Below are 24,369 nucleotides of genomic sequence, written 5' to 3'. Positions count from 1 at the left end.
AATAATCCATTCTCTGGATTTTTTTTTTGGTTTTGTTTTGTAAACCCATGGACCATCACATGACTCAAAGACATGCAAATTCAATGTACCTTGTGATATCGTGTGATTACATTAAAATACAGAGTACCGGTATATTGTGAGTGACATGTATGGCTATTGTTACATATCCTGTAGGATTATCCAAATAGACATAACCTGCATAGAATAAAGATAATTTCCATCATAATCATGTTTTATCACACAACTAGTCTTGAAAGATTCATCACTTTCAATTGTACTTCATTAAATTTCAAAGATACACTGATGAGATTGCTTCAGGAGATGATGATATTTTTTTCAAGGTTTAAAAGGCTAGAAGCTGCAACTTTTGGTGATTTAAAAAAATATTTTTGTTTTTCATATCACTTGCAATGTCTTTATCGTCTCCCATGTTGAAACACCATTTAACACAGCATCTATACTTGTAAAATGAACTGTCATTGATTACATTTGAATGCTAGTCTTGACTTCATTTGTCAACAATAACAATACATTGTACCATCAAACATGTACTGGTACAGGCTGATATGACAAACTGAATACTATGTACCTCAACATGCTTTAGGACGTAGAACAGGAAACTGTAGTCACGGGACGTTAAAAACAAAAATAGCGAAAAGTCATGAAAAATTGTAGCTACTAGCGCTTTCATACCAAAAGTATGAAAGGCAAATCCATTGTTGGCTAGTAACAAAATGAAAATTTGTCCATTGATAAATTAATTTTGAACTTGGTATAATGTGTGTGTAATATATTTCCTTCTTGGACAAACTTCAATTTATATCATAAAGAAGAATTTCACAGTGATGGTCAAAATAAGTGAATTTTAGTGAATAGTAGGTTGAAACACAAACGATCAGTTACTGAATGCTGAACATCAGTATTGACGGAACACGTTTTTATCACAAAGTATTAACTCCATGCCCATCTTTTCAATTAAGACTGCACTACATTGACAATCAAGTCACTCTGAAAGATAAGACGCGAAAGTTCAGGTAATTTGCACCAATCATTACAAATGAAAGATAGTGTCACAGATACCATATTACTCAAATTTTGAAAGTTCGATATTTGGGGCGAAATAATTAACCCATATCTGGATCTAAATTACTATATGTCACTTCAAGATTTTTGTTGTCACGTCTTATCTAACTACTACTGAAAATCAAAGACTGCACTCTCAATGTCATCCTTATGAATGTCGTGTATTTGTAAACATTAAAAATTTTAAATTAATTTATACTGATTATCATTTGTCACCTGAAAATATCTGTCAGCTGCAAGAATGTTCACGTTTTTTGTTCTTTTCTTTATTCAGAGGCATAACATTATTCAGCTATCAAAATTTTGATTCATGAGCCATAAATATGAAGCAGAATAAAATATTAATTGGATGGCATTAAACTTTAATATGCTGATAAACTGCAAACACAAATTTTAACTTTTCTATATTTTATGAATTATTTAAATCTGCATTTACATTCATGCCATAAATTAGTCATTTTTTGTCAGGATTTTTCAGTCATAGCATGTTTAATAGCAACATGTTTGATTTGAATTGCTGCTGCCACAGCATTATGCGTCTGGCCACTATATTTACAGCATTGTACGTCTGGAGGACAGATTTTTGGTCTCAAATCTTAAAATTCCTTTCCAGTCTATGAAAGCTTATTTGAAACTTTCACAGCTTAACTTATGAATGTTGTGTATTTGTAAACATTAAAAATTTAATTTTCTGATGAAAGACAAAGTGTGGCAGCCATTTTAAATTTTAAACAAAAGTAAACCGGAGGTTATTTTTGCCTTTAATCCAACATCTTGCTCAGAAATGATGGATTTTTACTGTCGATTATGAAAGAGAATTTTTGAAAGTTTCCTTCACCAAAATAAATCAAATATTCAAAACTCATATTTGAAGTGCACACTACCTTAATGGATAATATCAAAGATGCCTCAGATTTTTAATTCCAGAGAAACAGAAACTAAGTCATCTACGGAGAGACTATTTTTCTGAACACAGCAATATATACCATTCACACAAGAAGACACTTAAAATCTATATTGATTGAATACCTATCAGCAGGACTTTTTGCGTTCACATCTGTCATTGATTCTGCCCCAATTTGAAAGTGTCAGTGAATTAATTCTGTCGTTTACAAATGAATGATTATCGGACAGAATAGCAATTACTACATTAATTTCTCCTCACGTTTACATAAGATCTTTAACAGGACTATTATTACCACTACATTAAGACCCTGGCAATGTCAATTGCAGTGTTATCGATTATTCTGCAGGACTGTTTTGAGGCTTTGCAACACTTCCCATGCATGCATCAGTAGCAATTCAATTGATACAATTTTTTTGTTACAAATTTTTGTCGCCTTCTTTAATTCTGGAAATGGATCCTTTCAAAAGTAAAACAGACAAGATTAGCTAACTTTATAATTTGGAGGGAAAAAATAGCTGGAAGTCGGGAAATGGAAATTCTCATGATTGATTTAATCAATAAGATTTATTGTCAGTGTGAGAGCAAACTTGGATACATTAATTCCATCCTTGGCAGCTCTATCCAGATTCAATATTAAACTTAGTAATATAATGTTTGGAATGCTTTTTTTGCAGGTTGTTACAAATTGTCAATAATGATACATATTTGCATACGTATGCTTCCAATACAGCTATTCATCCGAGTACAATAATCTAAGCGTATGGGTACTTGAAGTGTGGAAATGAAGCTTTAAGATATGACCTTTGACCTATGTTGAACGATGGAAACTCACAGGTCTGCAAAGCATGCCAGCAACTACGACACAAATTTCGTCAGAATTATGGAAAAATTTTGCTAGAGAAATATACAAATCAGGGATATTTATTCATTTACAGTAAAACTACAGGACAGCATGAATATGAACGATTGAGTTGGATTGGATTTGTGCCAGCAATGCAAACAAATCTCTCATCTTTGTCCCATTATAAGCATTAGAGTGTTCAGCAGTGTTTCACAAGTGCTAATTATGGTTCAATATTTATGGTGATACATATCTGTACCAGATTATGCAAATCTGACTTTTGAAATTGTAATAGTATGAGTATCATACTTATAGAAATAATGAAAGGTCAAAGGGTATGAATAATCAAATAATCATCGGCCACAATATTACTATCTTGGCTGACTTTATGTATAACAAATAGAATTGAAAGTTAACAGGTATGTTTTGTAAGACAACAAAGAGCTTCCATGACACAGAACGTCAGTCGCCCTTCATCATAAATTTTAATCTCTCTCAGAAATTCACTTTCTTATTATTTACCCTATCAGCACCATGGTTTCGCCCAAGCTTACAGTTATCAATGGTGATTGTGGACCTGTTCAAAGGCAATTGGGGTGAACAGGTGAAAATCACTGTCCCTCGAGCAGGACTCTGCAAAACTGGGGAGGGACTAAACCTAAACAATTTTTCATATAACTGAGCTGTGTTTGTATTTGCTAACTATAAAAAGCCCCCTAAGTATAGTATAACATAACCATCAGGAGCAATGGCCCTACTGATCTATTGGTGCAGTGTCCGTTGGGCATACCTGTGTACATGCACTGATGAAACTTGAAATTTTATCAATGGTGGTTAGGCTAGACTCTCCACTTCATCATTCTGATTAATGAGAACATTTTTGACAAGACAAAACAAAGACTGATGGGATGGCAATTTCTGAACTGATGAGATAAGGTGAAACACCTGTACCCCTGTCAGCAAACCGTTGTGATCTGAAAACTTTTGCATTGAAAATTGCAAATTAACATGATACATGTCAATGATTGCTTTGGTATGAAAAATATCCTTGTTGTAGGCTGAGATTAATTAAGCATGTGCACAAATAAGATTTTCAAAGCGTTGCTTGTGTGAAAATCAACGATATAATTTTTTCCCATAGAAGATGATACAGTTAACACAGGAAATGTGGCATTTTGAATTTGAAATATCAGTAAATTTTAAGTCATTTCCTTGTCTATAGCATGAAGATTTGCATTTGGGCTCTTATTCACAGATCTTGATTTTAACAATAAAAGAGAGTGGTTTAAAGTTTCCTTGAGATAAGTTTGAGCAAAATTCAAGGCTTTCAGTTTTGAGGTGCTATTTTCCTTTGATAATATATTGTAAAACATTTTCCTCCCAAAAATTTTGCTGTAACTCAGGGAAATATGTTCTCCAATAAGGAGAATCACATGGCTGAAGTTTCAGCTATCATGCCTAAAATTTCTAGTTAAAATCCTGATAGTTTTACATATGATCATCTGTAATACTTCCCAGTAAAATCTAGTGTACAGGTGTACGGTAGTACCTGACATTGGTAGTACAATTCAAGTGAACAACCCTGAATCAGACAGAGGCTCAGTCTGATGGATCTGGGCATGAACGTAGCGCACTTGCGACGATTTGGTCAAAATTTGGTTTTATTTTTGACAACTGCTTTGATCAGCTGGGTCTTGACACGTGTCCTTGGTGATATTTCATGAATGAGGTCAAATTAAACATAGATGTTTCCTGTGTCACAGGCTCTGTAAATGAGGCAGGTTGGCTGGGCCCTCTCTTGTACTTTTTTGCTCACCAACAGAAAAAGAAAACGCAAACAGGTGGTACACATCTTATCTGTCAAAATGTGACATAAAGTTTCCCATCTTGGGTATAAACCATGTCATTTCTGAGTGATATCTTGAGGTACTATGATACAAAAACTGACAATATTTCCACACCATGTTAAGGCAAAGAAGCATTTTACACTAGACTTTAGTAGGATAACTATCACCTCACTGTGAGAATCAACCACCGTTTCACTATTTCTTGGTTTGGCTTTTTGTATTGACCTTTCACGTTCATAAAGATTTAATAATCCTTGTCTTTAACCCTTTTAGTGCTGCAATTTTTCCCACCAAAATTTTAGTGCAACATTTTACCGTTTTTTATGAATTTTTCTGTAATTTGCTTGATAATTTTGGACCAAATGGACATCACATCTCATTGGCTGCAGTTTTTTATCAAAATTTTGGCAAATATTTGATAAAAAATTGACAGGAGTATATTTTATAAAAGCAACAAATCTTGACTTTGCTGCTGAAAGGGTTAATCTACAACTAAAGCACCTGGAGTATAATGGTTCACCATAAACACTTAAAACGTCACTGAATGGTATTTTTCATCAGCGCATATTTTTTCTTCCACAGCGTTATTTTCATCTAATTGGATTTGATTTTCAGCACGTGAAAAGCAGATTACCGTAATCACACATTTAGACCAATATTGGTTTAGTTATGCTTAATGCTTTTGGAAAGAGAAAGCTTTAATTATGTTTTCTTGTTACTTTGATTGGCAATATTGAGACACTGACACTCTCCTTTTGAATAATGAATTTTTTTATCACCACAAAAATTTTTACACGCAGCATTACTTATTCACAACAACATATCCACATATCTGCTACATTTATTTATATGTTAATTTTAACAGGTATTTGCTGTGTTCCATCTGAAAGATTTATAAACAGACCTTCAATGCGCATGTTGTAATAAGCTTCGTCTATGTGATACCTGAGGATTTCAATGACACAAACATTTACCATTTCCTGATGAAACCAAACATGGTGTTTTTCAGAATCTACGGTACCATACACAGATCATGCAAATACAGTGTAATTTCACCATCCTGCTTGAATGGTTAAAATACAAATTAATCTCTAGGTCTTAATGTAGAATGTGCCGCTGGGACAGATTTTGCACTCTGAAAACTTTTACAACAATTTTCTGATCTACCACCAGTAATTTTCACTTTTGTTTTCATGAAAGTCAAAAAAATTATGTGATTCTGTAGAGTTACAGCAATCACAGCCATTTTGAATATTTTAAATATCAGCAAAGTTTCAGTAATTTGTTTCTCTAGTACGGAACTTTGTGAAGTGATTCCTGACTCTTATCCTTGATTTTGAAAAAAGGGTTGAAAGTTTGTGTGAAGAAAATTTGAGTGAAAGTTTAAATCTTTAACTTTTGAGGTGATTGCAACCTTACAATCCCTTTGAGAGTATATTGTAAGTACCTTTTTCAGCGAGTATACTGTTGTCTTACACTTTATCAGGCTTAGAAATTCTATCAAAATGATTACATTTCTAAAGCATTATAGTTTGATCTCCAAACATTAATACACTGTACATTGCATTTTGAAAACAGTTACCGGTACTACATTATTACTTAAACACACAAAATACCCCTGATATTGACAATACTTGACAACAGTAAACAAAATTAATAGTTCTTGGAAACACTGAAATGTATATTGCAGGATTTTTTCATCCACAACAATTTCTTGGCAAATATGCATAAACTGTTGCTACGTGTTTGTTAGGGACACGTTTCTATGGTAACAAACATCTCCTGTTGTGTGAGGGCTGAGTTGGACACTTCTGAAAGGCCCAGCAAAGCCCTTGTAACCAGTCAATGGGTAAAACAATGGGTAGAGTGAACCCATTGTTTGTGGCTATCACCTGAAGAGTAAATAACATTGTTAAGCAATGGGTGAATATAAATGACAATGAAATCTGCTACACGCATCTAAGAATATCCATGTTTGATGCACAGATCTAGAACTTTTACAAAGTAATACGAAAAAATTTCATTCAAATAAACCTTTGGCATATAAACAATAACAAAAAGCTGTATAAAGCGCTCAAATTGAAATCAAGATACATCTACCCCTCTGTAATCCAGAATATCTCTCATCCTTTTCACCACCATGGTTTGGCCCAAACCCATTGTTATCAATGGTGATACTGGACCTGTTTACAGGGAATGGGGGTGTGCAGGTTAAAGAAATTGCAGGTGAATGATGTCTGTTATAGGCTGGTGTCACTGGATTGTAATACAGTTTTCCACTTGATGTCAATGCCTGCTGGCAGTTTTGCATTCATGTGAGGGATGGGCAGGGTTCGACAAGGGAGGTTACGGAGTCCGACTCTCCAGGTGCACTCTTCAATTATCAGTGGCCTCTAAAGTAATTTGGAGGCATTCAAGACAAATTAGTGAAAGCAGTAAACATCATTATTTTTAATTTGTGAATTATCTCACCAATTTTAACATGTCCCAGCAATTAGCGATTGTCTCAATCACAGAGTACAATCATACACACTTAAACACTGATGAAATAAGAATTTGAAATCTCGCGAGCGAAGCAGGTCGGTTTTCTTTTTTCTGAAGTGAAAATGATTTGTTCTTGGTTTGAAAAAAATTTGTAATTCTCGATATATTCACATCTTCAAGGCGGAACATGCAGAAAATGATTGGATCTCGGTATTTCATTTATCTGACTTACGCTACATTTGTCCTTAGTTTTGATATGATTGTCACACAGGTCTCGATTAAAAAACACACCAATACTCAAGATGTATATATGTCTGAATTCAGGTAGTAAGCACCTTGAAAGTAAAAGACTTTATTAAACTTTTGCTCAAACTTTCCTCAATGAAACTTTCAACCATACTCTTACCAAATCAAGAATAACAATCTTGGGTCACTGTGCAAAGTTTGGTACTAGAGAGTCAAAATCAAATTACTAAAAATTCACTGACATTTGAAATTCAAAATGGCCACAATCCCTGTGTTAACTCTATGGAGAAAAATACATTTTTTTGATTTTTGAAAAACTAAGATGATGACAATGATTCTTTCTCCGAGAGCTTTAAAATGAGCCCCCACAAGAGGTAGATCAGAAAAGAATTATAAAGAAATGAGAGACGGAATATCGGTCCCCGAGGCGCATTCTACCGTAACTCAGATCTGGTTAGCAAATGATGTCCAGGTCATTAAACTCTGAGATATCCGATTATTAAACATGATTCAGGTCAAACACACTAATGTATTTGTTACACACCGTGGAGAGAATTATCATGTATTGATGCTAATCTACAGAGTTCTGCTCATGAGTGCCTGAAGCTCAGAAACATCTGAGTCCCAACATGGCTACCCAATCCTTCCGTTTTCCCTGTTCTGTGTCAACAACTGAAAGTCAACTAAACTAAACAGGTTTAGAAGTTTTATTACTGTTCTGGACAGGTACATAGCAAGCCTTGATAAAATAGGTGACACTAAACACAAAACAATACAACTGTGAAATCAAACATATTTCAACCAATGTATGGTAGGGTTGGCAACATACTCATGCCCCTTATGTCTTTCCATGTCTTCTGTGATAGAGAATGAAAATTCATGCCTTTTATCATCATAATACATATCAAACTATTAAGTAACAACAAATCTGGCTAAAAAATATTGTAATTGTACAACTCATGAAAGTGAAATTCAGGTTTATTTTTGAACGCATATCTTGGCTACTGAATGAAAGAAAAAGAAATGACTGCTTGGCAGCCATATTGGATCACATCCTTAACACAATTTACTTGCATACGAGTCTTTCATACGAATGCTTTGAATCATTTAAATGTGTTTTGAGAGACAAAACTTGTCTGAGACAAGCTACAATGGCAAGTAAGAGATACTGTATGGCCACTTTTCAGCACAGGCATACATACAATATAAAAGAAAGTTGTCGGTCACTATGATATGCTGTCCATGTGGTAACTATGACAGAATTCCCTTTGCTGATCAAAGGAACCCAGATGCAAATGTTTGACACATAATTTAATATTCAAATCTGTTTGCATCAAACCAACACTTCCTGTTGTATTGCTATAAAGCTGAGAACGTATTCTTGCTGTCAGTGCATGTGAACATTGTATTAATTACAACATTATTATTTCACAAATCATGCTCCATGAGTTTCAACATTCTTCCCCACAGCTTCTATACTTAAATGTACATAACACGAATAAAATGCAAAGAGTATTTTCAAATCAAAGCAGAGATTCTAATGACATCTTACCTTCTTCCTTTGCCTTCCTTTCTGCTTCCTCTTTCTTCAGTTTTTCTTTCTCCGCTTTGGAGAGCTTGCCCTTCTTCCCGCTCTTTTGTTTCGGAGGCTGCCCAAGGAAAAAAGAAAGGAAGAAGAGAAGAGATAGAATTGAGTACACATTACCAACACATGAAGCAGACACAGATACAATGGATGGTATGTTTGCAGAGTCAATCAGGTTACTTACAGATACATGGGTGACAATAGACGGGCCATCTTAGGTGGTCAATGCAGTTGGATATACTGCACGGGACTCGTATAATTGACTCTGAAGTACAGCTGCAGACCCCATCTGAGTGAATGTGTTACTTTCGACTGTCATGGTTACCAATTCAAATTGAAGGATACCGTTATACATCTTATGAATTTCTACATCAGAAGGAAATGCTTTGATGTCAATGTGTCAAGGAATAAACCTGGAATGCTCTACAGCAGCAAGGTCCTCTGAATATGTTGAATTTCTATTCACCCGGAGGCATTTGCTACTGTTCAGCAAACCTTTGGGATTTGAAAAATGACTGAGACATTGATTCATATACTTCTTTAATTTTCATATCAGGCCAAGGTTAACGTTTCATTTATTAATGGCCGTTGTTGTTAATTTATTGATTGCCCCCGTGTGGCAATTGCATTGCAAAACTCGCCTACTGTTTAACATGACCGTTTCTTAAAACTATTGCTTTTTCAGTACCCTTGACACTGCGCCACACAGCCGTCAAGACACACTATGTGATACGTGTGAAAGAAGCAGGGATTGTTTGGATAATAAAAGTCATGTACCGATAGGTATAATCAATAACATGACTTCTGCTTGGTATCTCACATTGCCTGGGTGATCTGAGCTTTGCATTGTGGGATATGAACTCAGCAGGTTGCATATATCATTTTGTACCCGGCATGTACACTGCATCTTGGGAGAGTTTTGATTGATGTCAGCATGAAACTGTGCCACTCAACCTGGTATGGTGGGAAATTAACAAACACAACCAACATGCAAGTTACCAGTGTGTAAAACGAATGTATTCTATGTACGTTGCAATTTTCTTCAACATCAATAAAACAGTACCTATTAAACTTTTAAAGTATCTATTGCAGCAAAACACTCCTGACACAATTGGACGAACATTTTGAGTCTTTGAAGTAGCATAGACTCACGACTACTCAATTGAAATACTTTTGACTCATTTCTGCCATTCCTGCAACAGCTGCTTCATCATGGAGAGTCAGTAATATTAAAACCTGACCAAAGAAGAGTACCGGTGACACTCAAATTACTTCATGTTCACCAACCTCCTGAACACCTGCCTAGGATTTCAACTGTCAATTTCCAAATGCGTTCAATCCTCAATTATCTACAGGTGTCTACTGGAAACATTTGCTGAGGGTTTGATGGAATTATTTGGAATAGAACTCTGCATGCATTGGTAAGGCCTCTCCAGAAATGACATGTCTCATTTGGCAGAAGATTATGAGTTTTGTATGAATCTGTTTCTAATCTTTATTATAACACCCAGCACTATGATATTAAAGGTATACTGTCAACTGTTCCAATTTTGCCACAGTTACCATGGAAAGAAAAAATCTAACCTGGATCACAGATTTTTATAAGCGGGTGGCCGCTTTTTAAAAACAGCGCCCTCACATAGGCATTTTGAATACCAAGGAATGCCCCTTTGACCATATATGGGCATATTTAGATTATAGGTGACAGTATACCTTTAATGGTTATCATGATGCTTCATGATGAATGAATGTTTATTATTGTGTACAATACATGCATTTTGCATAATAACTTGTTCACCCTATATTACCGGTAAATAGATCCACATCGACCATTATAACAATGGGTTCAGACCAAACCATGGTGGTAAACGGGTAAATTCTAAGTACAGTACCAGTGCGGTATATGTTATGATTTGGCTTCAAAATGGCACTATGGCAGCAACATGAAATCCTTCAATGCAGAACTGAATTTACTCATCATGTCCGAGCTCTCTGAGATGAGAAGTTTTCACTTCATGGGGAAATGAAAAATCATAGCAAACAAGCAACAAACAGAATGCCTATATTCATGCAGAAATCAAATCAAATAAATTTGGATTCCACTTTGCATGAAGGTCTCTTCATTTTAATGTTGGTATCCAAAATGCTTATTTTTATACACAACTACAATCTGATGACAGCCAACAAAATATATTTGACTAGGGACACATGGTCTTTGGCCTAAGTTGCCAATTTTGTTCATACTGAATAATTAAATTGATTCATTCAAATTAAAATAAGAATCACATTACAATAGCCTTACAGAGGCTTAATTCATAGTCATATGAAGTGAAAACCCGGATCAAACAGTACTATTGGAACTGCTTCACACAGGAAATACATTGCATACAAGTCATTGTTAATTTGACGTAATGATACTTGATGCGATGAACACAGGTTTGTACTTTTATAAATAGACATATCAAGTTGTTCAAATGTGTGATATCAAAAAAGAGTGACCAATCGGCACGATGTTTTGATATCATACAAGAATGCACCTGAGGGAGGGCGTGTCAGGTTTTGGGGGGGGGGGGCACTAACATTTTAAATGACTTTGCTGATCTGCTGCTTGTGTGGACACATTCAGAAGACTGAGGAAGAAAACAAAATTCACTGTTTTTTTTGCGAAAATCGAAAATTAAATGTTTTCATAAAGAGTTAACACATGCTATACAGATGCCATATTCAATTTCAAATATCAGTAAATTTTGTAATCTGTTTGTCTACAAAACACAAACTTTGTACTGTGACCCCCCCCCCACCATTGTTACCTATGATTATGAAAGAGAATGATTTAAAGATTCCTTCATAAAATTCCAGCAAAAGTTTACAGCTTACCGTTTCAAGTTACGCATTGACTAACTGACTGTACACAGACCTTTCCTGAAAGCGCCAACAAAACTTTCACAGTTGTTGAGTTCCAAGTCTCAAGCCATGCAAAGATCTTTAGATTAATCAATGTACCTATTAGACTGAGTTATGCTACAAGTAAGCACACAGTCAAATACTTCACATTCTTGCACCTCACTCTCAAAGGAATACCTTCATTTGCATACAGAACAGAACTAACATAAACCTCTTTTTTCACTCTTAGCCCGATGCCTTTATAACTCCGTCTGCTGTTCAACTTATGAAGTATCGCACTACTGCATGTACATAGGCAGCATCTCGCAAGTAACATTTCCTGGGTAGTTCAGAAAAATGAACTTTTTTGGCATCTTCTCTCATTTACAAGGCATCCATCATCCATGCTCTTACAAATCTAGTGATTTTGTCCTGATGAAATCTGAAGTAAACAGTGAACTACAAAATTTATTTATTTTGCCACTTTGCTCACATCCAATAAACTTACATATCATTAAATATGCCTGATCAACAGTAGAAATCCTGAAAAATTAGAATGCTGGGTAAATTGTCAAACAGACGTCATAATGAGGAAGGTTCATGTGTCACAGAGATACATGTGTGGACTGATGACGGTAAAGTCTAAGAAATGATGTCAGGTGTTTTGAATGGAGTGAGCAATGTCATCCTCCATCCCATAAAAATTTCCTCTATAAAGTATCATGCATCTGTAAGCCATATTCAGAAATGGGCGCAAGCCTATGAAAAGGCGAAAGTCAATGGTGACATTTCAAAGACAGCGCAGCACAGAGAAATATTCATGCATGCACCTATCCAGGTTTTCCACCAGGGAGAGGAATGCGGGCCTAACAAGGGAATTGGACAAATTTCCCACTGATAGGGTACAAAAATATGTCAAATACCCAAGGGTAGGGGGAAATAGAGGCTATGTGTAGATAATAAGGACTTGATTCAAGTCAAAATTCTGGACATGGTGCATATATAGTGGCAATCAAATTTCCCCTGTCCCAGGATATGATTTGTCATCAATTTCTGTTGCACCGCCACTCCCCACCCCTGGTGGGAAACATTGATATGCATTCACTCCAGCATTCTCCTCCGCTGCTGTATCCATACTTTGTTGCCCTGAGACACAACTACCTGTGACTAGCTGGATTGCTATCACAGACTTCCTCTTGTTAATCATATAAATAATAGCAGACACACCCACCTGGTTGGCTTATCCGTTGGACTGTGTACTATAAAAACAGAATGATATCAAACTACATCCTCCTAAAATATACACTGGTGATTGCATGCATTTGTGCTGGTACCTAAATCTAACCAGACCAATCAAAGTGAGTCAATTTGATCTATTTTTAATTTTATGGCGCGTGTTTTCAGATTTGTTTAATATTACTGATTATACTCTCACTAAATATTGATGTAGTCCACTGCATTTGACAAATACCTTGAAAACACCGTCAGAAAAAAGGGGACAGGTTTTCATAAACTTAGTTGACATACCAGTAAATGTATGACAATTAAACTGACTAGCAAGATTTCAAAGTGTTGGTGTACTTGGTGGCTGGTCAAAAAATTGGACACCATTACTGTAATATGCCCCGGGTACATGTACAAATTGTTGGCTGACCAAAATCACCTCCCTAGATGCTTTGCAATTACTGACATTTACGTTTCCCATTCACAGAGCGACACCGTTGGAATGTTACCAATTCAGAATTATTTAACCTGGAATGTACCTCTAGGCAAGAAAAGCATGTTGCAACCACACAGAAACCAAGCCCAATGATATGATATAACACCTCTTTTATACATGCAGATGTAACGCGCTGGTACATTGACGTTCTCTCTGTGACAGCTAGCTGACAGCGTTCTACTATGTTCATCAATGTGGTGTGAACAGTCAGCATGCCTGTAATGAAAGTTTGTTATTCCAAATCGCTAAATCAGCATTTTATTCCTTTCGACACCGTATTTCAAGCTTGGCTGAACCAATGAAACTTTGTCATGAGCACTATATAAACAGCTTTGAACTAACATCCACCATCACAACTTCACCAAAACCAACTGTTTCGATGACTGTGGACCTATTTACAGGCATTAGGGTGAAAATATTAAAAAATATGTACCAGAACAGGTACAACACAGTTTGGATGCTCTTTCTGTAGAGTGAAGCCCAGCTAAATCATGAAAGTTTCTGAATTAGGACAAATCTCCAAGTGCCTAGGGGTCTTCTGAAAAGGGCTTAGGCCTTATTGAGTTTGAACCGACCTCCATCATCACAACTTCATAAAAACCAACTGTTTCGATGACTGTGGACCTATTTACAGGCATTAGGGTGAAAATATTAAAAAATATGTACCAGAACAGGTACAACACAGTTTGGATGCTCTTTCTGTAGAGTGAAGCCCAGCTAAATCATGAAAGTTTCTGAATTAGGACAAATCTCCAAGTGCCTAGGGGGTCTTCTGAAAAGGGCTTAGGCCTTATTCTTCTGGCAAACTCACAGAGCTTTTGTTCCGTATGCAGCTTCCGCCTGCTTAATTGACTAGAGCACAAGGGATAATGCCCACGCTATTGGCCAACGTTGTTAGCAAACTCATCTGAACTACGTAAGAGTATAATGTCCTTTGACAGGACAGAGTCTGTGCTTTCAAAGAAGGCTTGGAAAAGTAGCGTCTGTTGGGAGGATGTCACAATTCAGTGTTCAGTGCATCTCTGGATGCTTTCATTGAATCAGTGAAGTGAGAATGAAAACGACCAGTCTTGTGTCATCACTTTTAAAAAAACCTGTGTCAGTATCTCTGTGATTATGCACAGGTCGTCAAATCCATCAATCACCGGCTTTACCCCGCAAATCTCCAACTTCCACTGGAAATGATCCATTCTGAGTCTGACAATGGTGATTTTAACTTTTTCCTCAGTTATTTTGTGTTGCTAAAAGGATCCTTCCTGAGAGACACCGTGAATAGCTTGGACTGGCTTTTCATGAAGGTGTGCTGGTACAGCAGGTGAATCACAAACTAAAACAGTTAGAGGGTGCAAATGTTTTAAGACTCCACACCTTCATTGAAGAACTCATAATCCACTGAAAAGGATGCATTTACTGAACAGACATGAACGGTTTTTTTTTATGTTACCGGGGTAAGACTTACAAAAACACAACACCACAGCCTTTTATGTGAAAACCTTGGTCCAAATAATTGTTTTTGGGTCCTAAAATCATGATTACCGGGGTAGTGATTGTCAATATTTTTTTGTACGGTGTCGACTGTTGTCGAGCAGAAAGTTGAAATATGAGCATGAAAAATGAGCATAAAAATGTCAAATTCTTGAACACATTTATGTAAGAGATTGAATTATACGCTAAAACAGAATATACAGAATAATAATAATATAATAATAATATACAGAATTTATCAATGGCAACAGTGACTACATTGAGTTGAAGTATCACCAATGTTAAAATGTCAAATAATAACACTGTACACATTAAAGCAATGTTATTTTATTCAAACATCATGTTTCACACACAGTCCAAGTAGAGCTCTACTTGTTGTAACATCAGTAAAGTGCATCGTAATCAATAATACCTGTTTATAAATTTTTTCCTATGGAAATATACAAATTTGAATATCTCTAATAAATGCTGCCACTGGCAAGATCTCATGACAATTGGCTTATTACTGGGAGGGACCATATTAGAGAGAGAATTAAAGGTGCTTTTTACCAGCCTATATAGTTTGGAGCAATCTTGCTCACAGAAGAAAGTCATTGGAAGCCTGAAGGGATATACCCACTTTCAAGCAAGTTCAAAGCACAATGCAAGGACTCTACCACTTCATCAAAGGATGGGAGGGGGGTGGCACATTCTCAAGACTCTACCACATAGAGGATGGAGGGGTGGAAGGGTCTGGTATATTCTCAGTCATTTGTTATTCTGAACTTATCCTGCTGGAAAAGATGGGATGAATGTTTTCTTTGAGGTATAATCTTTACTGAAAACACTGGTTGAAGGCTGTTGTGCTGGGCAACTTGACAGTTTAATGAAAACACTCGTACCATGTAAACCACATTGTAATATAGAGGGGGCTATTTGCCATTGGCTATTGCACAGGTATCATAGACAGAAACATGCATCGAGCTCTCTTGCACCTCTGCCAAGCTCCAATGGCTTTCTGGATCAACATCTGCAACCTGACCCATTTTGAAACTAATCAAACATAGTCTTTGATAATTTTTGATCACCAGTATGATCATAAGTGCTCTTATGAAAGAAAGGAAGCGTTTTTTTAATTAGGTTGAACCGTCAAAAAACCTAACACCTGTGAATGACTGATCGCACACAGTGCCTCCATTCATTGTGATGGAGGGACTGTGGATTGCATTAAGGCCAAGATTTTGTCAATTTAAACAATTCTACTCTTATTAATCTTACTCTTTGCAAATATGTACCTATTTGCACGGCCGTGCTATTATCTTTCTGTTTCTCAAATTTATTTACTAGATAAATATTTCCACAGACTGATAGCTGTGACATTTAATTTTTCAATACTCCTCAAACTTGTCTGAGAGTTAAAGTGAAATGCACACTTGCATACGTTGGTATATACAATAAATGGAAGATATGACTGTAACAGAGGGAAATACCCAAAAATATAAGCAGCCATGAAAATAATGTCTATTAATTCCTTGGATATAAAAGGTTTTAAAGTACTGTCTCCGCACATAGAACAGAGAGAGACTATCTCTGTCTCAGCTGACAACTTCTGTGGAAAAAAAAATTTGTGAAAAGGAGACACTGTCTGATTTTGCATGTGAATAGTATGGATTAACAGGTGTGTGTGTGTGTGCGATGGTTGTGCCAAAATAAACATGGGTCAAGTATTTCTTGGCCAGGAATCCTTGTGACTTGCCAAGTTTTCAGAAAGTCAGGGCTGATATGTCAAGGCATTTGACAAACAATAAAGGAAACTACCAGTGTCCAATTGTTACAATGGTTTTGTTGAATACTTATAACTTTTCATTGGTATATTTTTGAGAAGCCCATTTGCATCAATATGTGTATGATAATTTTTTAGTAGCTATTGCTCACGACTAACACAGGGGAATTACGTCTCATGTTCTACTCTGAGTATTCAGATCACAAAAATTTAAGATCACCAGATGTCATGTAAATGTACAGGTCACACAGGCGCATTTTTTTCACTGATGACAGAGCGAGTTTGGTGAAATTGGTGTGCAATCTATCTTCAGATTTCTTTCAATCAGAAGAGGGATTTCGCATGCTGGTTTGAAAAATGAACGCTCGTACGGGAAGTACAGCTCTCGGTGATCAGTCACTCTCCAGCCTGGCAACAGAAATGAGACATCAACTTTTTGATTTGGAATTTGGTTTCAGCAATATCGTGAATACCGTGGGGCACTTCATCACACCTGCCCCTAACTATTGATGATGTCCCAACCTGAAGAATTCCAGGAGAAAATTGAAATATTCATCAAGACATTGAGGCTTCTGTGCTGCATAGTAATTCTGTACCTATGTTAAATCCATACAATCAACAGCCAGGTTGGCTATTTCCTATTTCTACATGCCAATATTTCCTTATCGCCCACACCTGTCTATCCCAGAATGCAACAGAATACACAAGTCAACTGATCAGAAGAATACATGCACATAAAAAACAAGCATTCTCTTCAGCATTTTTCAAGCTAAATTTCGTCTCAAAGTTTCACACGGTTTTGCAAAATGTTCTGGAACTGGGCAAATCAGAAGTCTATACAGGTTTATACACTCAAATACAAGAGTGTGTATTTTTTTCAAGTAGCAGAAATAATGATTTGCTAATATCACTCTCAGACATTACTATGGACAGACACTTGGACTCCATATCCACTCTCACCCTTTCACCGTGAAATCTTAGTACAGTCCTATTGAAGGGATGAACCACACAAGAAGATGGAGGGAAAGCACTTCTTTTGACTACACATGTAATATGTATATATACAATATATTTAGCACATATAAATGGTCAAAATTTATGCGATATTCATAGACAGATAAAAATCACCTAATTTTTTTTCGGCATGCCAGAGACCAACTGCCCTCACCCTTTCTTCATAGTGTCATACTTCATATCTTGAGAGTCTAGAGCTGTATCAGCATGTCTATTCATGACAGATCTTTGAAATTCTTGTCTTGCCCAAATGTCCAAACTATCATTTTCAGCTAGCACTCTCTGCTACTCCATCCCGCAACACAAATGACTATATGTACATGAGGTTTTGCAAATCCAACAGGTAGCTTCTTGACATCTCAATCATATGCCTGTATGTTCCTTTACTTGTAAAATTACGTACATGTACTATAAATATTTGGCAGGGTTTTACAGGGTTTACAAGACATCAGTCAGATCACTGTGAACTAAAACCAGTCGCCCTAATGATGTTTAAGATAATATTTTTCTTGCAAGCATTTTTTCATTCTTTCTTTTATGTTTTGGGATAAAGATATAGACTACCAATAGCTCATTACTTCACTACTTTGCGCAGACCATTGTGTGTTACATATTGGAAAATACAGAGATTTGTCCCCGAGGCGTAACAAGCAATGTTTAGATTTAGCCTACCTGGATCCTCCATTTTCACAATGAATGCACTATCTGATAATCGCTGTACAAATTATGGATGCTACCTTTCCACAGAGTATAATTTAGAAAGTACACACATGCCTTGGTAACGATTTTACGATGATTATTGCCATGGAAGCACAATCTACAAAAACGATACTACATTCTTCAATTATTGATTTCAAGATTTGGAAACTTATGCCTTCAAGCCTGCTAGTAGCTTTCCCCCAAATCAATACACAAAATCTGCAGTCTATGAAGAAAAATCACAAAAGTTGCAATAATCTGTAGATAGAGGAGTTTCCTTGCCAGGATATCATCCACTTTGAAATCCCTGAAAGGAATTCATGCCTGTCTATGTGGCATCTTAGGCCAAAGCAAGTAAATTCTTTGTTCTACGTCCACATGCACATTGTTTTTTGGAGTTTTATTTTTGGAGGGGGGGGGGGGGAGGGAAATCATAAACTTTATAATCACACGTAGAATTTTCTTTCGTTGACAATATTTGGCCACACAGCCTAGCCATGACTATTTAATTGCAACAAAATAGATCTCTTCAGTAGTTACCATCGACCACCGAACCACGTAGTGACGTATCAAAGCAGTAAACCTAAAAAGCACATATACCTGTATAGCTACAGGAATGTGTATGTTGAATGAGAAAATTGTTGAATAAAAGCATATTATTTTGTTTTAATTTGTGTGTGTGTGTTTTTAACTGCTTACTTGCCTACCTTTTGCAACTGTGGGTGGATGCAAAACAAAGAATCTGCTTGCTTTTGCAAGATCTGTTTCACACACAATTGCTATCAAATAGCTCAAGCAATACAATTCCTACACAGTGGTACTTCAGTACAGTACATGTGACTACACACAATTTCGTCTGGTGGGAACACACTATAAGTTCAATGTCCCTAAGAAGTAATGTCACCATCGTTTGTGTTTCAGATTAATTTAATCCCTCTCAATTTCACTTGCACTTCTTACCGATCTGCATATAAATCCAACTAGTAAAGACAGACGTGGAGGCATACAAATTGGCACCATATGACAGAGCAACTGGCATACCCAGGTAAAGTGCATCCATGCACTTACACAGTGTACTGTCATGGCTAAGCACCTGTACAAATTATTGGACAATATACAAATATTTGACCTTCCATAGTGGCAACACTCAGATTGTCAAGTATACTGTGAGTTGATACAATGGTAATAGACAAACACTGAGGAAATCTGTACCACTGAGCCCACTCTGTCTATCTGTCTGTCTCTTTCAACATGTTCAAAGTGCTCTGTTATGTAACAGCGACAAAAAAGGCTAATCAGGGTAGGAGATGGCAGATTTTGGACAGCATTGAGCAAAAGAGATGAATAGGGTTGAGGGCAGCATAACATCCACAGCTTTCCTCACACTGGTCTAAAAAGCTATTTACCGGTATTCCTCTATAAAGTTCTTTGACAATAGTAGCACAGCAACAACAGAGCTGAAAACAAAACAATACCAGCAATAAAAACAACACTGACAATTGCAATAACAATGATAATAACATTTTATATTGTAATAAACAATAATTTTAAATTACCGTTCTTTGGAAACCCTCAACACAGACACATCAATGATCAAGACACTTCAATAAGGAAAGGATTTTGCAAGCCAAAAGTTGTCTCACAAGGGGCATGGTATATGTGTGCTTCCTAACAGACCTATACAAAGTTTGTTTCATGATACCAATGGCTGACGTACGTAAACCAACTGTATGCAGGGTGACTGGCAGAGAACTAGCAGGAACAAAAAATATGTTGCTGCTTGATATAGCCAGTCACAATGCATTTTGTAACACACCTCATCCATTTTCTTCGCCCAAAATACAAGAAATTTCTCTGCTATTGTCACCTGATCCAGTTGCGGTTGACTTGGGGCTGAAAGTGCTCCATCTTCCTTTATATAGTCTAGAATACACGTATGTGGATGGCACATTCAAACTTATCCAGGTACATGTAAAACCAATGGTTGTCTGAACTGTTACCTGGTTGGGAAATAGTTCTAAAACTGTTAACCGGCTCTTGAGGGAAATAGTTCTAAAACTGTTAACCGGCTCTTGAGGGAAATAGTTCTAAAACTGTTAACCAGCTCTTGCATGCACTAGCACCAAATTGACACATACTACGTGATTGTAAATTGATAAATCATGACAGAGATTTTGGATGAGGTTTTACAAACTAGAATATTGCCCATCCATCAGGGACACCTTACTATTATGAAAAATTTTCCGTTGCCTAGCGTAGTTTCACCGCATTTTATGGATCATCCTTGAAATTCCCTACCACAGAAACAACTACCCATAATTCAGCACTGTACATCCACTTGAATTCTCATTAATAACTCCAATATCACAGCAGATGATAATCAAGAGGTATCATGCAATTCGTGTGATTGTACATACTCATTATCACAGTGATTGCGCAGTACGAAAGACTGCACTCTGTTAAAACAAACAGCAATTTTGAACACAAATGACTCAATCTGGCTTATCAAGTAGTTACGGCACTTCAAGGCCTGGAAGTGGAATATATTGTACAAAACCTGACATTTACCAGGTAAGGGGAAAATGTTCTTGGTCAATAGTATCATGCTATGATTGATCTGTAGGTGGTTGATAACATGACAAGTGTCTGAAGGATGATTCCTGATTATCAAATGAGAGACCATCAGACGCAATACTGATGGAGAAACCTGTCACTCGCTTTTTTTAACCCTTTGACCACTGTAATTTTCTCCCGCCAAAATTTTAGTGCAAAATTTTACCAATTTTTATAAATTTTTCTGTAATTTTTTTATAATTTTGGACCATCACATTTCATTGGCTACACTTTTTTCTCAAAATGTTCGCAAAAATCTGAGAAAAATTGACTGTGGTTTATAAAGGGGACAAAAACAGACTTTGGCGCTGAAAGGATTAAAGGTGACTGCTGGAAGTACCACACAATTATCATCAACATCTACCGGTAGCAATAGTTTAGATGTAGTGAATGTCATGGAAAGGTGTGGCTATACTGATAAGTGAGGACTATTACTGAGACAGGTTTCACTGTAACAGTGCTATTAAAAAACAGATACACTGCATGTACATTTAAACTCCATATACTTGTACCTGTAATTTCCACTGAGTGCCCAAACACATGAAATAAATACAGTAAATACACTCGTACTACCACAGTTATTAGTACACATGACTGTATACAGCAGCACAGATGGGAAGCATGCTAACTCAATATATCACTAAAGCCTATTGTCATTTCCCAATCTATGGTTTTGTAAATCGTAAAAAAAAGGCACTGTTAAGTATTTAGCAAGACGTCATTCAACAAGAAATTCATCATTAATGCCAGAAGATTTACCGATAAAAGGTGGCATTTCATGGAAAAACCATAATGACATGTTTAATGTAGCAATTTATGAATACATATCCACAGATCAGAAACTACCGAACCGCAATCCAAACTATAAAAATTTATCACTGGTGTTTTGTGGCAGTGTTTTAGTGATTAGAAGCCAGCCAGCCAGAAAACATTAATAGAATTCAAAGGCTTTTTTATACCTTGTCATGTGTACGTGCATCTCCTGTGAAATACGAGAACCCATTTTAAAAAGTGGGTAAATTTAACCAGCTTATTGTTGCCATGGTTACATCACTATAACTGAGCAAATGCTGTTTGTAGTCGGCTATGATGAGTCAACATTACTAGCAGTGTGGACTACCTGGATTGTTACACAGACTTGCTCTAAATTCTAATGAAGAAATGTTAGAAAGCTGTATTGCAAGAACACAATATGAAAACAGTATGGCAGTATGCCAGTATGGCAACGTGTATAAAGTATGCTCTCCATGAGATTAAAGCAAGTGTTTCCACTCATTACACTTGGCGCACGAGTTATTGGAACACCAAATTAGGTAATTACCCAGCAACTTGGCTGAGTACTTTGCTATTTGACCTGGCATTTACCTAAACAAGAGTCTGTTTTATGGTCTGAAGACTGATAAGAAATCCACCAAACTCAGCAGGCAGCTCCTCCACTGAGTAAATTGATATGCCTACACTGGAAAAAACATTTTCGACTGGCAGCTGCATGTAGTTGATGGGAGAGTTTTGAAGGGCCAGAATAAAATGTAAAGTGTAAACATGATTTGCCACTGTCATTTTGTGTCCTGTTTTTTTATATATGCAAGTTATTACCAGTTTTTTCCTCACAATTACATTACATTGAAGAAACACTGACTGTCAGAGCAACAATCCAATCATATGATAAAAATGTACTGTTCCATCAACGTCGGTGGTGGGCTCATGGAAGGTGGTAAATTTGAGGAGTTTTGTACACTCTAGATTTACAAGGGATGCTGCGATGTTTCAATTCCAAATAACATACAGAGGCAAAACCTGTCAGGTTCAGGCCAAGGACACAAAATGAGTACAATAGATTGTGTTACATCATAATATTTATTCCCCCTTTTCACAATTTTCCCATGAACTAGATGCCAGTTGAAAATGGGTTGTTCCAGTGTAGGCATATCAGTTTACTCAGTGGGAGCTGCCTGCTGAGTTTGGTGGATATCTTATCAGTCTTCAGACAATAAAACAGACTCTTGTTTAGGTAAATGCCAGGTCGGTTCACAGGGTACACGAGCTTGTTGTTTGTTTGTGTTTGTTTGTTTGTGTGTATATTTGTGTTTGTTTATTTGTTATTTTTAATAAAATAACAGCGAAAAACTGTTTTGTTAATATTTGTCAATAAAGAGCAGTTTATTTGTTTGTTTATTTATTTATTTATTTGTTTGCTTGTTTGTTGATACGTATTTCCGATGGTTAGGGTTAGGGTTAGGCTTAAGTTAGGGTTAGGGTTAGGGTTAGGGTTAGGGTTAAGTTAGGGTTAGGGTTAGGTTAGGCTTATTCACTCCCTCTATATATGTCTCCATATATAGTGGGAGTGAATAAGCCTAACCCTAACTCTAACCCTAACCCTAACTTAAGCCTAACCCTAACCCTAACCCTAACCCTAACCCTAACTTAAGCCTAACCCTAACCCTAACCATCGGAAATACGTATCAACAAACAAACAAATAAATAAATAAACAAACAAATAAACAAATAAACTGCTCTTTATTGACAAATATTAACAAAACAGCTTTTCGCTGTTATTTTATTAAAAATAACAAATAAACAAACACAAACATACACACAAACAAACAAACAAACAAACAAACAAAACACAATAACAACAAGCCTGTGTACCCTGTGGTCAAATTGCAAAGTGCTCAGCTAAGTTGCTGGGTAATTACCTAATTTGGTGTTCCGATAAGTCGTGCCCTCGCTGTAAAATTCAACACAAACCAAACACTTGCTGAAGTATGGTACAAACACGCTCAATATGATGTTCGATGGCAAAATATGTGTAACTTTCATGGAAGAAACTATGAATACAAATGAACTGCCGAAAAAGCAAAATTATGTACATGAATGTACCGGTACATTTAGAGGGCTATGTGTATCCCTGTGCACATGTATTTGTACCGCTATAACATGATTTCTTCAGTGTCTGTATTGGAACACTGTAGTACTAAGAATTTCATGTTCCAATAGGACCTGTTGAATACTGACTTTCAATGTACAGGTACACATGCAAAGAATCTACTATCTACGGATAATGTCACTCAACATTATTTACACTTAATGGCATCATCTGACAGTTATCCTATCATCATCGTCTGCTCGCACAGGCCTGTTACTTTGACTACAGTCTCCCACTAACTCCAAGGTCTGATTTCAGGGAGCATCAAGCTTCC

The 24,369-nt window shown here is 36.4% G+C and overlaps 1 protein-coding gene across 8 annotated transcripts in view; it reads right to left on the bottom strand.

Moving 5' to 3' along the window:
* Positions 1–24,369, bottom strand: part of LOC139129843 (dynein axonemal intermediate chain 7-like) — a 105,870-nt gene that overhangs the window by 30,532 nt on the left and 50,969 nt on the right. For all 8 annotated transcript variants that reach the window (XM_070695575.1, XM_070695547.1, XM_070695562.1 and 5 more), the window contains exon 2: positions 8,961–9,057. In XM_070695575.1, coding sequence (XP_070551676.1) covers positions 8,961–9,057 — 97 coding nt within the window. The remainder of the gene's footprint in view (positions 1–8,960; positions 9,058–24,369) is intronic.

The sequence above is a fragment of the Ptychodera flava genome, chromosome 1 (assembly GCF_041260155.1).
Source record: "Ptychodera flava strain L36383 chromosome 1, AS_Pfla_20210202, whole genome shotgun sequence".
NCBI lineage: Eukaryota > Metazoa > Hemichordata > Enteropneusta > Ptychoderidae > Ptychodera > Ptychodera flava.
Note: the sequence above shows the minus strand (reverse complement) of the source record. Positions and strands in the feature narration are given on the sequence as shown.